The 17,760-nt window shown below is 43.0% G+C and overlaps 2 protein-coding genes across 2 annotated transcripts in view; both read left to right on the top strand.

Moving 5' to 3' along the window:
- Positions 1–502: 502 nt before the first annotated feature.
- LOC116416360 lies at positions 503–2,355 on the top strand. The gene is made up of 2 exons (XM_031924419.1): positions 503–991; positions 1,077–2,355. Exons 1-2 carry the CDS (start codon positions 694–696, stop codon positions 1,214–1,216), a joined length of 438 nt encoding a protein of 145 aa, XP_031780279.1. The 5' UTR covers positions 503–693; the 3' UTR covers positions 1,217–2,355.
- A 7,590-nt stretch (positions 2,356–9,945) lies between these two features.
- LOC100117159 (protein groucho) overlaps positions 9,946–17,760 on the top strand; it is a 53,005-nt gene continuing 45,190 nt past the window's right edge. Inside the window, exon 1 of the mRNA XM_001601429.5 lies at positions 9,946–10,583. Coding sequence (XP_001601479.2) covers positions 10,521–10,583 — 63 coding nt within the window. The 5' untranslated portion in view covers positions 9,946–10,520. The remainder of the gene's footprint in view (positions 10,584–17,760) is intronic.

Genomic DNA, 17,760 nt, shown 5'->3' with positions numbered 1-17,760 from the left:
ATGGTTCTAATCATGTACAAAAAGAACAAAAAAGTTGCGGGAGTGTGCCACAACATTTGTTTTTTTTCGGTTTCTCCAACCAGAAAATGGCATTTTTCCTGTAGAATTCCCCATATACCGTATATGCAGATGTGCTACACACGTTGCGAAGGTTCAAGAGTACGAAGCGTGGGTAGGACGACGCCGTGTATTTTACTTCTCTTAGCGGCCACTAGTCACTAGCATTATAGAACCCCCCCCCCTTTCCGCCCTTCAGGTATGGAGATTAACGGAAACCTTGTCCCTTGCAGTATATATAAGCCCAGCGCACAAGCTTGAACCCATCAGTTTCTCACTTGCATCAACAGAGTCAAGAGCTCCCAACAGTGCCAAAGTAATCTTCGAGTTTGCAGACTGACAGTTCGAGTGACAATGTTTTAACAATTTCGTCTATCCTTGCCGAAGCTTCAATGGAAATGACACCAGCACCGAAGACTCATAGCAATGCCAGCAATGCCACCGGGAAAAAACGGCCCAGGTCCGATTACGGACATGAATTTGAAAGAAAAAAAGAATATTTCAAATTTCTGGAGAAAAGTAAAGTGTCTGGCCGGACGAGTCGAAGAGGAAGATGGTATACGAATTTATAGTTAAGAGAAAAACAGAGGCGGCGATTTGTAGAATGAACGGCATCGCCGAGAGCACCCTCCGCGGATGGGTGCACTATGTGGAGGATTACCTGAAGCAGGCGGAAAAGAGCGGAAAGTACATAGAATTTACGCTCCAGGGTTTTGTGGACGACGATGGAAATATCATCGACAACAAAGTGCACACAAAAGCATAAAAAAAAATCCACCGTCGCGTCCCAGAGACGTCAGCGTATCAACCTTAAGTGCCTCCACGCCTGAGCGGTTATCTCGTGATTACGCAGCAAGCAGGAAGCCCAGCACATCCGATGAGGCGACAGATGAACCTCTGGATTTATCTGTAGCCAAAAGGGACTCGGAGACTCGTAAGTTGTAAAAACTTTTTAAATTCATCCATATTTTACACAACTCTTTTCTTAATAAATGAAAATGATTAACTTTTTTCTTCAGTTACCAGAAAGACGGCACAGGAACCGTTGGCCGACATTGAAAGATCGTTCCTCGGGATTCAGAGAAGCGGGTCGCACAACGTCCCTGATAAAGCCCTCGAATTTTGGCAGACACTAAGCGCATGGTGGCAGAATTTATAGAATAGCGGCAGAATGAGCAAACTTGAAGAAGAAGAGAAGAATTGCGTGTGGTTCGTTGGCAAGGGTCCCCGAGGTTACCGCCGCCATAGAATGCAGTAAACGAGAAAATATTCCGCCCTCCTGTGATATATTAGGAAATCCTGCGAGAAGAATCTGTAAAAATTTTGTGTAAATTTCGTTTGTAAGAATTCTCGTAGGAACTTTTTTAGTTGATAACGCATTTTAAGCTAATTTTTATCTTGTATTAACGAAAACCAATCCCAGTTTTCACTTATGAAATAAAAAAGTATACATAAATAAAAAGAAACATTCATTTTACTAATATTGATCTGCCTATACAACATAATATCAAGGGACGCGATAGCGCCGCGTTGACAAGAAAAAGTTCGAAGTACGGTTTGAGACAAGGCAACCCTGTATACTTTAAAATTGAGTTTCCTAACCTTAAAAAAATCTCGATTGCATATAAATCGTTAGTATTGCACGTATGCGCAATCTGTTGGTATCAACTTGAAATATTGGGAGTATAAAGTTAATTCGCGGTCAGAAAAATGGCGACAACAAAGTCGATACATACATATATATATATATATATATATATATATATATGGCGGCGATAAAATCGCATCCACCAGAGGGCATATTGCAACTTTAAACTCCCAATAGTAACCTACCCTTGCATTTCTAAAAAGATTCATCCGAAAATATCATGTTATTAACTTAATATTGCAAGTTGAAAATTTAGTCGTTATGTTTCTTTTCGTTTAGAGTTTCTTCTCCCGATATTTTGCCTCCCCCCGGTCACGTAACTTCCGGTGAGTTATGGATTATACGCCAGTGGTTACAGCAGTTAATATACTTTACAGACATCCGTCTGCTGCAAGGTGACGCCCGATTGTGCTTATATATAATGTAAATATAATAATGCCATACGATTATATGGGAAGGCATTTCCGCGTTTCCCGCGATATTAGAAGCCAAGCTACGCTTTCCCGCTGCAGATGGCGGCGGGCGAAGCGACGCTTTTCCTCTTCCGCACAGCCGAGGTGCATCAGGGGAAACCCCAGAATTCCGAGCCTTGGCGGAACAGCTCGAAACCCTCCGAACGAACGGCGGCGGCAGCGTCCTAACCAGCCCGAACTCGCAGGGTCCCATGGAGAAAGGAAAGCCGCTGAAATATGAAATTTTTATCTCATGTACTCGACAAGCCACATGAATGTTCCAATGGATATAGTTTTATTTTCCTTTTGTTAGACGAGACATTTTGCACTGTTGTCATGCTAATATACACGATATCTGTTAATATGTCCACTCAGATAGCATGCCTTGATGAAATAAAATTTGATGACAATTCAGTTAGGGTGGAATAAAGTGTAGTGTACGCGTATCATATAATCTTTGCAGAGATTACATAGAGTAGGGCTGCATTAAGGGGACCTAACCACCTTAAACCGACTTTTGAAAATCAAATAAAAAATTGATAACAGATCGGTTGTCTACTGTTTTTGGGGTCGCTGATCACGTTTTCACTATCAGATTTGCATAAAATTATTTTGTTTAGAAAAATTAGGGAAATTATTTATTGCAAAATTAATGTTTTTCCAGTATGAAATTTACGATCAAAGTTAGTAAAAAAATAATTCATACACAATTATACATATACGCGCGCATACAAACTTATATATATATATATATATATATATACACACACACGCACACACATAAATACACGCATAATTAGCATGTCATACATAGCGCGTTATTGTAGACTCTGCCTTAGTACTGCATGTACAAATTCTATTTCATTTCACGCGTGTATGTATATATATATATATATATATATATATGTGTGTGTGTTTGTGTGTGTTTGTGTGTGCGCGAGTGTGTATACATACATACATAGATAGCGCGTTATTGTAGAATCAGCTTAGTAGCTACGGAATTTTTTTTCATACATATGTAGCCTAATGTTGACATACTTATGTTATACTACAGGTTTCTTCTGCTTTTAATAAAAAATATAAAATGTATTCAAGAAACCGTCATACAAAAATTGCTAAAATAGATCTCTTGGCAGAGAAAAAAAACGTCCAAAAGTCTGTAATACGAATTATCAAAAAAAAGGTTCTTCCGCTTATAAATTATCTTCTGTTTACTATCAGACAGAAGTCATTTTTGAAGGTTATAGGATTTTTGATATGAGACTTCTTTTTACAATTCTTGAAAATAATTTAGTGTGTAGATGTGGTGGAAATATCAAAATGTATGAAGAAAGTTGTAGTGGATTAGGTAGAAAGTATAGTATTTCTTGTGATAAGTGTAAACATGATACTTTTTTTTTAATTGCAAGAAAATTGGTAAAAAATCAAATATTTATGAACTAAACAGACGTAGTGTTCTTGCCATAAGAATAGTTGGGGGTGGCCTTGAAAGCCTCAGAAATTTTTGTGGAGTTATGGATTTTCCTGCTCCAGTGCAAAACTCAAGTTTTACTAAAATCAGAAAATAGCTATTAAACGTTTCCTGTGATGTTGCTCATAAATTCATGACTGATGCCGTTGAACAGGAAATCAAACTTAATCAGAATTCAAGCAAATAAACTGTTGAAGTTGATGATTCCAATCAAGAAGCTATTCGTCGATTGAGTATCGAAAATTTAGAACAGGAAGATATGTCAGAGAATGAATCGGAGTTGACAAATACTCCATACGAAGTTGTAGCTTGTACGCGAAACATAGGTGTTCAAGGTGATGGTACATGGCAGCGTCGAGGTCATAGATCTTACAATGGTGTTTTTACAATTATTGGACAAGAAAGTGGAAAAATCATTGATATTGAAGTGTTTTCCCCTACTGTTTACAGTGCAATTTATATGAAAAAATTCATGGATCTGAAGGGACTCCAGAATGGCAAGAATGGTTTAGTGCGCACTTAGCATCGTGCACTAAAAATCATATTGGCTCATCCGGATCAATGGAATCTTCAGCGATTGTGGATATTTTCTGTCGCTCAGTAGAAAAGTATGATGTAAAATACATATCTTACTTGGGCGATGGAGATTCTTCAACATTTTAAAAAATTTTGGAAGCAAAGCCGTATGGTAATCATGTAGTAGTTACGAAGAACGAGTGTTGTGGCCACGTGCAGAAACGTTTTGGCAAGCAACTCAGAACATTAAAAGAAAAAATTAAATCAAAGATTCTTTCCGATAAAAAGAAAATTGGTGGAAAAGGGCGCTTGACAGATAAACTAATAGACGAACTACAAACATATTATGGAAATGCTATCAGAGGAAATTCTGATTCTTTAGAAGACATGACCAGAGCAATTTGGGCCATTTTTTTCATAAAGGTTCGACCGATGAAAATCCCCAATATATACTGTCCTTCTGGATCCGGATCTTGGTGCAAATATCAAAAGGCATTAGAAGGTAAAGACCAAGATTATGTCCATCCTCCAACAATACCAAAAGCAATTTTAGATGAAATTGAAGATGTGTTTAAAAAACAGACGCAGAATGCTAACGAGTCCTTCAATAATGTTTTATGGAACATCGCACCAAAGACTCATTTTGTTGGACTTGGAACATTAGAAATATCAGCATATATAGCGTGCATTATGTTTTCGACTGGCTGGAAAGGATTATTATTTCTCATGTCTAACCTTGATATTGAACCTGGCAAAAATGCATTATCTGCTGCAGTGATAAAGGACCAATTACGTATCAAGGAAGCTGAAAAATAAACAGAAATTAATTCAAAAGAAGCACGAAGATTGAGAAGGCAATTGAATATTCCCACTACTGATAAATCTTCCGTAAGACGCATAATGTATTGCGGCACACCGAAAGACTCTAAGGCATCATGTATGTCGGTCCATCTTGCTGAGTTGAACGCGTTTTTTACATCTAACGTTACCAAAACTACGATGTCTCTAGTCGCGTGTCTAACCTCTTCTACCCTCTTTACCGCGTCTGTTACCTCTCTGATGGCCCATATGGTCGATCGTCCTTTTCTAAAGCCATACTGCTTATCAGAGAGGTCTCCCGCTTCGCGTACGGCGCTAAGTATTCGCGGTTTAATCAGCACTTCCTCCGTCTTTCCCATCGTATCCAATAGACTCAATGGTCTATAAGAAGTGTCCGCGTCCGCTTCTTTTTTCGGTTTTTCGATAAGGACTAATCTTGCCCTTTTCCATCTCGAGCTGAATACACCCTGTATCAGGCACAGATTGTACATTTCCAGTAGCAGCTCCGGCCGTTGGATTGCGACTACTTTCAGCATTTCCGTCGGAATACCATCCAGTACTGGTGCTCTACCGCTTTTCAGGGATGAGGTTGCCGCGATAAGCTCGCCCTCGGTGAAAGGGGGTATCACGTCTATCGGCACATTCGTTTTTTCTGCCTGAGGTCTGATGGGGTGTGTGGGAAACAGCCCATCGATTACCTTTTCTATCACTCCTGCCTCCATGGGCTCCGTTTGTTTCATTTCGCCTATCTTTCGGGTAACGAGCGCATATCCGTCACCAAACGGATCTTTCTTCACTTCGTCGACAATCTTTGCCCATGATATATATTGAACAAAAATGTAATATTAATAAAAAAAATAGTGAAAATACTTATAACTGTGATATTTAATGTTATTTGACAAAAATTAATATTGAGATGATTAAGTATTGTTCACTGACCGCAAAATTCAAGCGTACTGAAGCATCGTATTACAACAAATCAATGGTTATTTTGTTCGTTGTAAGTGTTCTCATGGTCCGAGTGTGAGATTTTGAAAAAGAAACTAACCTTAAAAATTGTATGGAACGATAGTCTAAATTTTCAATAAAATCAAGAAAAATACAAAAAGTTTGACTTTCATTCCACTAAACTTTTTACGGCTAGCTGTTTTTTTTAAAATCCCACACTCGGACCATGAAAACACTCACAACAAACAAAATAACTATTGATTTGTTTTAATATGATGCTCCAGTGTTTTTTAATCCTGCGGTCAGTAAAAAACAGCATGCTTAGTAGCATAGCAATTTTTAAGCATATAGGGTCATACAAAAAATATTTAAAACTGTTTTTTCTTCGTTTTTACTATATATAACATATATTATAATGTATTTTAAACATCTATCAGTTTATTTATTTATTTTTTAAATATGACAGCATAACAAACATTATTTTAAGGTGGTTAGGTCCCCTTAAGTAAAATAAATTTACAAAATTGATATGATTCTTTATTAGTAATTATGAATAAATGTCGTTATCGCAAATCAATATGTGTGTGCGTGTGGCACTAATTAGTGACGCGGCCAGAAAATCTGGTGAGTTTCCTATCAGGGAATCATTCCAACTTGATCAATTATTTAATTTTCATCGCGCATTTATCAACGCTAAAAATCTCACGAGAGTGCACGCACTTGAAAAAAAGCTTCCAGATTCGACTCGCGGAAAACATAACATCGTGGCAGCCAAGTGATAAATGAAAATCAGCGACGCGTCTCTTTTCTTCCTGTCTCCGAGTGCGCACATAGGCGCAGGCTATATAACATACACACGGTGAGAAGAGTATAGAGGGATAACAACAACGATGGCTGCGGCTCGAGATAAAAAATAAACTCTGCGCCGGCGTCAAAGAAGACCTTTAATTTTCTGAAGAGAGCTTCCGGGCACGTCCAAGTCGCATAATACACGCGCGTAACAATGCTGGCGGGGAAAAAGCTCGAGAGAGTGAACGAGGAGAAAGCTGCAGCAGTAGCGCAGGTATTTAAATAATTCCGAGAGAAAGAGAGAGAGAGAGAGAGAGAGAGAGAGAGAGAGCCGCTTTGTCTAGAAACAAAGTCGTTTGCATGAATAATCGCGCGGACGTACGGGCGTACGAGTGTATATACAATATATCTCTGATGATGGTATAGCGTGTGCGAAATCTGCCGGAGCTGGTTTTATTTTACGCACGGGTCAATTTGCTTATGCAAATCGGAAGCATACCCCCCTAATTAAATTTCGAAGTTTATCAAAATTTCAGGGCGCAGCAGCGGACGATTATCAACGCGTGAAGCTGAAACTTTATTTATAGCACTGTGTGACCTAAACCCGCACTTAGGTCACGCTTAACCGTGACCTAAGGAGCTCTTTATTACACTGTGTAAATAACGCATTTACTTAAGTCACAGACCCATACTAAGCTACAATAAACACTCAAAACACTTAAAAATGTGTTATGATTTACGAGAAAAAAGAAAGAAGTAAATAATCTTTGCAAATGGCCTCAAAGAGCACCCATAATTGAAAAAACGCCTTCTAATCACTTCGATATTTATAGGTTAGTTTCAAGATGGCAACCAAGCATGTGATATTTTTCTAGGAGGGAAATTCAAAAATCTATACGCATTTCAAATTTTCGATTCATAGGTTGAATTTTAATATTGATTGACTAAGAAATTTTATTTTGTTAGATAATAACATATGATAGTATGAAATTATTAAATAGTAGTTTCAAATTATTTGTTTCATTATTTAACAAGAGATTAATTTTTTGTACTTAATTGTATAATTTCATGGGTTAGAATTTTTTTTCGTCTTTTTTTTCATCTTTTGTAGGTGGGGGGCTTCGCCCCCGTCCCCTCCCCCCTCACCCCCGCCTCTCCACGAGTCGGTGGCAGGTTTATGTCACACGTGCTACAAAATAATATACGATACTTGTGACCTAAGCGGAACGTTTATTACACGGCGCGACGGTATCGCCCGAGCGGAGCGAACTGAGGCTAACTACGCGCCGTGTAATAAAGTGCCGCTTAGGTCACACATATCGTAATATACTATTTCTAACGTCTACCTTCAAGTAGTCAAATCTTCTATAGCAGACGGAATTTTAGAGCAATTACCTTTTTTTGGAGGTTTCAAAAAAATTATTAAAAGTAATATGAAAGTTTGAGCACCCGCTTAATACTTTATCCGAGCTTTTATTTGAATAGTACATTGTGCAACTAGGGGGGAAAATGGATTTTCAAGCGAGGATGATGTTTGAGCACGAGTGGGAGTCGAGAGCGCCGTACACGGAGTTGTACGTCAACTTTTTTTCTTGAGTACGCAGTTTTATTATATTTTATTAATAAAATTATAACATAACATTATACACTTTATACACTGTTTAAGGTTCATAAAATTGAACAGTCTAACTCAGTCTAACTTTATATGCGAAAGTAAACCATACAGCGCTACACGCGATTCAACAGTTCAAGTATTCGCTGGGTGCAACTGGTAAGAGAGGATGGCTCGTTTTAACGACACCGTACAAACTCTACACAAAAATAACCCTACACCCTACACAAAATAACTCTACACACATATTTGCTACACGAAAAAACTCTACACAGATATTTACTATACACAAAAACTCTACACGCATTTTTGATTATTTGACTACACCGTAAAACTCTACACAATCGTTTAAGCTATTGTTATCCATTGTTGCAACAATAGGTTATACGATTGTGTAGTTTTTTGTGTAGCAAATATGTGTGTAGGGTGTAGGTTACTTTTGTGTAGAGTTTGTACGGTGTCGTTTTAACACATGTTTTTATGGAACTTGGCAGAGCAGTGCCTGTGGCGGCCGCTCGTAATATTTTATTCCCATAAGATTTAACATGGGTTTTGGCAGATTATGGGAGTGCTATCGTATGTGCAGTGTGCACCCAGCCAATACCTTCTAATTGGATGGTGAAACTTGGCAAGCTGACGGGGTGATGCAATTACTTATTCTTATATTATAATTGAATTATTAAAATATACAATATTTATGTTGGTTTGTCATGATGACTAACACTTTGATAGCCGTTTTTACAAATAAAAAGTGCGAATGAACACCCCTACGTAGCGCTAACGAAAGTACTTAGCTATAGCGTATGTTCACCATGTAATCTGTGAATTATAAACATTAAAAAAATCATGATTAAAGTTTCAATTGCTAATCAAATTAATTCACTTAAATGGCATCAAATTAATAATTTATACACCAGACTTGTGCGGGTTGAAAAAAAAAGAAAAAGTCGATTTAAGTTGACGTATAGAGAAGTCGTCTATTCTCGTACTTTTTCATTCCTAAAACAAGAAATAGAGACTAGAGAGCGTACAAAATTAAATGTGCGCATACGACTCTGACCTTCTTTACCATAGATACCGCGCTCGACTGCAATAATGCATTCTTTTACTGCACGCTGAAAATTGTCGTGCCGTACAAATAAAAGCTACACGGCTAATACAAGTACACGTGTATAACGATAACGACGCTCTCGTAAGGATTCCTAAGCTATAAATTATTATTATCATATGTATAGAAGAGGAACAAGAAAGTTCCGAAAACTTAAGAATCTGCGAAATTCTTGGTAACGTTAAAGGTTCTCTTCAATCTCGACGACGAAAATAACCTCCTTAGAGACGGCAGCGACTTATCCGCAGGTGCACAGGCACATCGTACAATATCCACGTAGCGTCTCTCTCTCTCTCTCTCTCTCTTTCTCTTTCTCTCTCTCTCTCTCTCTCTCTCTCTCTCTCTTTCTCTCTCTCTCTCTCTCTCTCTTACATGGCAAAGACCACGTGGTCGCCCCCCACCTCCGACACGAGTGTCTGAGCTCAGCCGTGTGGAGGGGGGTAGGGTTAGCCAGAGGCAACAGCAGCAGTAGCATAGCAGACTGAGAGCTGCTGCCGCCACGCCGCGTCGTACAGAGTATAGAGGGGGGAGAGCGGCAAGAGCGGAGTGAGCGCGCGTCGGCCGAGCGCGAGCAGTGCTGATTAGTTGACATCCGATCGTCGTGGGGGCCGCTTCGTCTGTCTCGCATACTCCTCGCTTTCGAGAGCCAGTGCGGTGTGAGCAAAGTGTGTTGTTGTTATTGTTCTGTTTTGTGGTGCGAGTGTGCTTTAGTATTATCAAGTTGTGCTACGCAGTGCGCGAAGTTATTTTCTCCGTGACTACGAGATAGAAAGATGCCACGAGACATGTGCGCGATGCTGGGCGAGTAGCTCGAGCGCGCGTTTCGGAAGGCGACGCCGCCGCGAGACTAAAAGAGTGTTCAGGGAAGTTTGTGTGGTACGAACGAGTCTCCTCGACTGCGGAGAGAACTGCTGCGCGTAAGCGAGAACCAGCTGTCTAACTCCGAGTGCAGTGCGCAGAAAGGCGCAAATATTCCGGGGGTAACGAGGAGGGAGCGTGAGGAGCCAGGAGGAGGAGGAGGCTCCGCAGCATCGTCGTCGTCGTCGTCGTCGGCTTCGCCGTCGCCCCACAACCTCGTCGACCTCAGCAACGGCAAGAGGATGTATCCCAGCGGCGGCATCAACGCGGCAGCTGTGGCCGCCGCAGCTGCCGCCCGGCATCCGGTAAGCGTCCTCATACACACCTATACCTATACTATGCGTACTCACACACAAGCATCTTTGCCGGACTAGTGTCTAGCCCCTTCCTTTTATTTCGCCTTTTTCGTGTCTTTCTCCGTCCTTCTTTTTCTTTTTTTTCATGTTCCTCTTTGTGGCCCGCGTTGGCTACTGTGACTCGTGACTTTTTTCGGAGGGGGGCGGAAACCGCACGCAATCGGTCGGTCTTTATTTTTCTCTCCTCGTGAAACCCTTTTTCGAAGATCCTCGAGCGCGTGCAGCAGTTTGGAATTGATTTCGGCGCACGTGGCGCATTTCGGAGCAGCTCAACCGTCGGATCGCCGAGTGTTGTGCACTCGGAGTTGCTGCCGGAGGGGAAGTGTTTGAGTTTTTACGGCTTTTTGGAAAAGAAAAAGTGCGATCGATGTGTCAGGATTAATAGAAGGGATCCGGGAGATCTGCGAGGGGGACTCTCGAGACCCTGCTGGAGTCACGAATATAGGGGCTTGACAGCATACGAGGATAAATAGGGGCGGGATTCGAGCTGTTGATTTGTGTGTGGAATTTTTTTTCTGCTACACGGTTTCTTTTCAAGTTCTTTGATGACGAATTTCATCGGCGTTTTTCATTCGTGCCATACGAAAATCGAGCTTATTTTAACGATTTCCCAGTAATCGATATCTACAACGAGCATTAATTAGAACGATCGACTCACTCCATTATCGAATCAGATTGACGACACTCGCTCAAGTGGATGGAAAAAACAAGCCATCGCAACGTCAATTATCGTGTGAATCATTCACGACACACACGATAGTCGACTCAGTGGAATCGACGAGGACGTAAAATTACACAGCCTTACAGTCTCCCCCAATATTTAACCACCGCACACGGCGCCGTCGATTTTCGAAATATTCCCTTTCACAAAAGGAACAAAGCCAAATTAGCAAAAGCCGCGAACGTCGGCCAACAGCTCGGATGTGTATAAGGGAGAAAAAGCCGCAAAAACACGTGGAGCGAGAGGAACAACACACACACAGAGCCGTGCGCGCGATGCGACGGCGGACAAAAGAAACCGTTGAATATTTCGCTCACGTTTTCCTCGCTGCTGTTGCTGCTACCGTCAGTATTATAGTCCTCGTAGTAGTAGTAGTCGGAAACGATTTCGCGACGACGTCGCCGGCGCTGCTGCGCAAGAACACTTGAACTTTTTACCCAAGCTTATGCGCCGGTGCATTTGCATACATACACCGCATGAGCGTATACTCCTCCGTGTATCAAACACGGACTCTGTAATTTTTCCCTCGTGTACGCGTATAGACCTATACATAATACTCCCACTTTTTTCGCGTGCCTCGCGCGCATCGAGAGCAGGGAGAGAGAAAAATACACCGCTCCGCTATTTGCACAGCGGGATCGAGCTCGATGTACACCGCTCTCGCTACTCGCAAAAAGGACGAGTCTCGCTACCGACTACATCCTTTTTGCCGCCCGTCGATAATTACGCGGCGATCGATCAGCGCTTTCAGCGGGAGAGCGAAAAAAGGCGCAGGTTATTTACACGAAATCCAAGCCGAGAAGAAAAATACCGCTCGCCCCCCCCCCCTCGTTTCGGTTCGTTAGTCACGCTCCTGAAAATTCAGCCCTCGCTCTTCTTCCCGCCGCGTAAAAACGATTCTCGACTATACCAGGGGGTCTCCCTATATACCTCTCCGTTGGATTATGCGCGGGTTGATTTAATTTTTTTTTTCTCTCTTTCGTGTATTCGCTCCCCCTCGAACTACTCGCAGCTCGAGCAGGGGTGAGTACAAGTTATACAGGGGTGGGATTTTTCAGGAGTAGAGCTGCGGAAAAAAGGAGCACGAGCTAGTGCGCGTCGTATTAATTTCCAGTGTGCGATCGGCGTTAGTGTATTTCAATTCCAGCGACGTGTTTTTCTTTTTTTTCGTCCGTTCGCCACTACACAACACGCGGCGCTCGTTTTATAACTGCCGGCTTGCGCGGTTCGGCGAGCAGCGAGTTGCGTGACTGAACGGTCGGAGGAGCGTTTAAATTACGGCTTTTTATAGTCTTTTATCTTCATCGCTCGCTTGCGGCATGCTGAAGTGTTGTTTTTATCTAACCTCAGGAGAGAGAGAGAGAGAGAGAGAGAGAGAGATAGGATATTTCGTGTATTACTCGGTTGTGTAGGTATGTACATTGTCACCGGGGCGTGTGTAGAGCGTATAGAGAGCGCGAATAATATATTTGATTATGAAATAATGGGATTAGCGGGGCGTGCGAGACGGAACGTTTAATCCGTTAATGCCCGGCTGACCTCAAATCGATTTTTCTCGCTGTGCACGTAACACTTCATTGTGCGTGTACGTTTTCGTGTTGGAATAATAGAGACGACAGAGAGAAAGAGGGAGGGTGTATTTTCGTTGGAATTCGTTGTCGGAATTTACCGCGCTGCGGAATATAATAAATGCGCTTTATTCGCCCGCTCTCTCGCCCGCGCGTGTGTTATCCGTATTCACGCGAAAAGCTTCGGTGCAATTAATACCAGAGAGAGAGAGAGACAGAGAGAGAGAGAGAGAGAGAGAGAGAGAGAGAGAGAGAGAGAGAGAGAAAGAGAGAGAAAGAGCCCGCGCAGCGCCGCGGTAATATTTTACCAGAGACGGTATAACGTACGGTTACTTTTCGTCGTGCGCTTTTTTTACACACACGTACACTGATGCACACACGCACGAACAAGCGTATAATGCAACTGTTGACGCCGTAAACGATTAAAAGCCATGTGTATGCGTTTGCGATATTTTAATTCTGCGCTTTTGGAACGGGCCGCTTTGTACAGCGCAAGAATGCAAATATCCGCATGCATCTATTTGCATTTGAAATTGCGATGTAAAATATTTTCCGTGAAAAGTAAAACGCGCGCGAACGCTTGCTGATACAATTTCTGAGCGTTTATACGCGCGCGGGAAAATTCGCGTTACACGCGCGGCAAAACAAATTGTTGCTTTTTAAAAATTTACATCGTTACACACACGAGAGAGAGAGAGAGAGAGAGAGAGAGAGAGAGAGAGAGAGAGAGAGGGAGAGAGAGAGAGATGATTTTATTTAAAGCGAGCGAAATCATGCCATCGCCAATGCGAACTTTTCGTGTATTAAATACACGCGCTCGAGCAATATTGAAATTTGTATTACATTATTTGTATTACATTATTCAGCGATTCGCGCGCTCGCCCGCGTATTTCCTCTTTATAAATATATACGCGATGTTTAAAATTAATGCATCGCGCACATGCGTTGGCAAACCAACGAGTGCGCATTTTTATTTTCGTTTAAAAAAAACGAATAAAATTTTCGCGTTACGATTCTCTCGAATTATTAAACGAACGTAAATATCGCATTTACCTCGAAGAACACCGTAAAATCGCAATTCAGGGAGAAGCGATAGCTCGCGAAATTACAGAGCTCGAAAAAATTGCCAAACTCGCGCAACCATCCCGCAAAGAAGGCGTGTCTCGCCTCCGTTTCAATGATCGCGTTCGCATATGTGTGCACACATAGGAACTGTTCGACCGGATGCGCGTCGCGATAAATCTCGCAGCGTTACATCCTAGGAACAAGCGAAAGCAAAAAACGCGAAAAGAATCCGCTGCACGATTATAACATCGTCGACGCTTCTATACACACACACACACACACACACACATACACGACGCCTTGCGCAACCTTGCGGTGTGTGTATAATAATTGCGGGGACTCTGTAATACGTATACACACTGACTAATGATCCGAGGTTTCGAAACGGATGCGCGCGTTATACGAATGAACGGACGCACAGGAGAAAGCGGTGTCTCGATGTCGTTTAATATTGCAATATCAGTATAGAAGAATTTATTCATCGTCGCGATCACGCGAACAATTTCACTCGTAGCTCATTATAACGCGATATAATTTCAAGCTTCTACCGTATTCGCCTCTCGCGGTCGCGTGTGATCATCAGCGAAAAAATGCAATCCCGTGCAAAGAGAAAATAATAATAAAACCGACCGCAGGGCCGCCGCTATACCACCGCGCACGCACCATAAAATAAGTGTCGTTACGCGGGCGCGCATGCGGCAGCGCGATAAAGCGCGCAAAGAGGCCGTGTATACTCTCTCTCTCTCTCTCTCTCTCTCTCTCTCTCTCTCTCTCTCTCTCTCTCTCTCTCTCTTTCATATGTATATGTGCATACACGTACCGCACACGCACGCAGGAACAGGCACAAGAGCGGTGGCACAGTAATAAGCCCCGGCGACACGCGCTCGCGTTTTGCAACTAGGTCTTTTTGCATTTATTATTGCGGCCGTACTCTGCTTACGTGCTTGTATCGAATTAATGCTGAAATTGACGAGTGATTTATAATCCCGTCGCTGCATATATGCATATTGCGCATACACGGGAGTAAATTGTTATCGCTTGTTTGCCGGCGCGCTCGCGGTTCGGGTGTAGAGAGAGAGAGAGAGAGAGAGAGAGAGAGAGAGAGAGAGAGAGAGAGAGAGAGAGAGAGAGAGAGAGTCGAATTGATTCGTTTTCGCGAGTAGTATGTTATATCGTTCGTTGTCAATTTTCTCTCTCGAAGCGTCGCGTTTAAAGCGATCATATAGATAATGAGAAAGCCGCAATGTGATATTAAAGAAAAGAAAAGAGAAAAAAAACCAAGGGAAATCTCGCAAAAGTGCAATCTGCATGAAATCGTTTCCCTCGGCGCGCGGCAACAATCGCTCGCGCTTTTATACAGCTCCGCTGCGCCGTCGCAAGCTGCGCAGGGCTCGTTTTCATTCGCTGCGCTGCAATCTCATCTCCGTGAGTGCGCCCTCGCCAACTTGGACGCGGGAGTATACACACAGCGGAGCGGAAGCGCCGGGGCAAAGTTTTTGCATTGTAAAACGGGCGAGAGAGAGAGAGAGAGAGAGAGAGAGAGAGAGAGAGAGAGAGGGAGAGAGAGAGAGACGCCTACTGCGAAGCGCCTAGCGCGCGAAAAGTCATCGGGGATTTTATCGGTCGAATAAAGTACGTTCGTCGCTTTTCCCCTTATACTGCGACTCGCGAAAGACGGTATTACGTGGATATAGCGTATACGATGATCCAGAGGGAAAAAATGTATAGGAATATCGACAGGTTCGCAAGCATATTCTCTCTCGCGTTGTATTTTTCGAGGGCTGATAATTTTCCGGGTGAAATTCGACGAGAGCGAAAACGGATGCAATTTTCGTGGTCGCGTTCATTAATTCGTGAATCACTGATACGCGAGGAAAAAATATAACGCCGCTCCGCGAGCGCGCGTATTTTCAGCGAGCGATTTTATTGATACATTATTCGCCATTTGCGGATTAAACGCGTCGCGTGGAAAAATTGATGCGTCCGCACCGCGATTTTAATCTTCATACAATGCAAGAGCTGCAGGGTATTCATGATATAACAATGTTTCGAGAGCAAACCGAGCTTTTATTTCGCAGATAAAAGAGACCCGAGTGTGTTCGAGTGGCACGTGATTTCAATAAATAAATCAGACGCGATAAGAGTCAACGTTCCCTCGTCGAAGGAGAAGAAATGCACATGCAACGGGGACTACTTTCGAAAACAAAAGCAAACAGAAAAAAATAATCCAACTCGAAGCGCCTTATCGCGCGCCAAATTCACGTTTTTTCACACTCCCGATACACACCGCGCGCTGTTTGTTTTAGCAGTGGAATCACGTACGCGACCGCGCGATCACGTGAACAGCTCGCGAAACACGTGCGCGTCGGCGGCGTCGTTGCCGAGTGAAAACCGCACAGCGAATAAAAAAATAGGGAAGCATCGCGCGTAATTTTTCAACGCACGCGCGTCACACGCGAAAACGGGAAAATGATAATAAAAATGAAATAACGCAGGAAGAAGCTGCGGAACGAAAAATATTTGCGCAGTCTTGGAATTGCAGATTACATTTGGGATTACACGGATCTTCCGGTATAACGCCTATTCGAAATTTTTTGCCTTACGCAATCAATCACAAACGATCGAATATCTAACTCACACACAATCCCATTACAGCCAGACATTCGTCTCTCGTAGCTCACCTTCGACGCACAATAACATTATTGAGGAGAAAAAAAGCCGATCAGCTCTGATGCGAGACCCTTCTCTAATTTCGCCTAATATTTGGTAAACAAGTCGGCGCGACACACGATCGAGTTTCTCGAATGGCTCGTTCGAAATTTCGACGGTTGGAATTCGAACGGTAACATAAAGCCGCAGCTCGGATTTAGTGGAGCAAAACCGAGATTACGTCATTCGCCGACGCGCGCCGCGCTTTATTGAACCTATAGACCGCTTCCGCTGTATTGTGTGCGTGAACAGGTACGTATACAGTTTGCGAACTCGAGAGGAGCGTAAAAAAGAGAAATTCCTCCCGAGACTTTGCCGACTTTAGATTTACAACGAGTAAATATAAACGAATCCCGTAGCCTATACACCGTCGAGAACCACCACCGTATAATATGTATACCTGGGCGAAGCAAAGTTTTGAGGCATCGTTTCCTTTTTTTCCAAGTCCATTATCCCCGAGAGCGCTCGGCGTATACCTGCGCACGCAGAGCCGGGAGGCAAAAGGCCGATCGCATATGTCGGCCGTGTAGATATAAACGGCAGCGGCGGCGGCGGCGGCGGCCGCTCTCCCTTAACTTTTCACGGTCTAATCTGCTAATCCTATTAGCGCCCTGGGGCCCATAAAATTTCGAGACCCGCATACAAGTTTTCCCTCCCTCTTATACATTCTGGCCGTCCGTCTGCTGGTATAAGCTATTGTACACGTCGGAGGAGAATGTATAGCTATATATAGGAGAGAGAGGCGTCGTCCCGTCGGGAGAGCCGAAGGACGGCCAAGTGCAACGAGTGTAAACACAGGTGCTGGAGGTGGAGCAGCAGCAGCAGCCGAAAAGCAAAGTATGCCAGGAGGAATTTCTCGTGAGCCTGTGAGCTCGCTCGCGCGCGCGTGTGTGTGTGGTATACGAGCCGGCTCTCTCGGAGGAATTAGTAACTGGTTTCCTCGAGAGCAGCCTGCTGCTGCTGCAGGATGAGTTTGTTTGGGCTGATTGTGCTTTTGGTTGGTCGGAGCGCTGTTTGAGAAAGAAAGAAAGAGAGAGAGAGAGAGAGAGAGAGAGAGAGAGAG

Source organism: Nasonia vitripennis, chromosome 2 (genome assembly GCF_009193385.2).
Source record: "Nasonia vitripennis strain AsymCx chromosome 2, Nvit_psr_1.1, whole genome shotgun sequence".
In the NCBI taxonomy this organism is placed as follows: Eukaryota; Metazoa; Arthropoda; class Insecta; order Hymenoptera; family Pteromalidae; genus Nasonia; species Nasonia vitripennis.
This window is presented reverse-complemented; position numbering and strand designations above follow the sequence as displayed.

Excerpts from the sequence above, each read along its gene's own strand:
- LOC116416360 (XM_031924419.1), top strand. The coding sequence starts at position 694 with ATGGGTGCACTATGTGGAGGATTACCTGAAGCAGGCGGAAAAGAGCGG. Across the intron at positions 992-1,076 it reads CAAAAGGGACTCGGAGACTC|TTACCAGAAAGACGGCACAG; the intron begins GTAAGTTGTAAA and ends TTTTTTCTTCAG.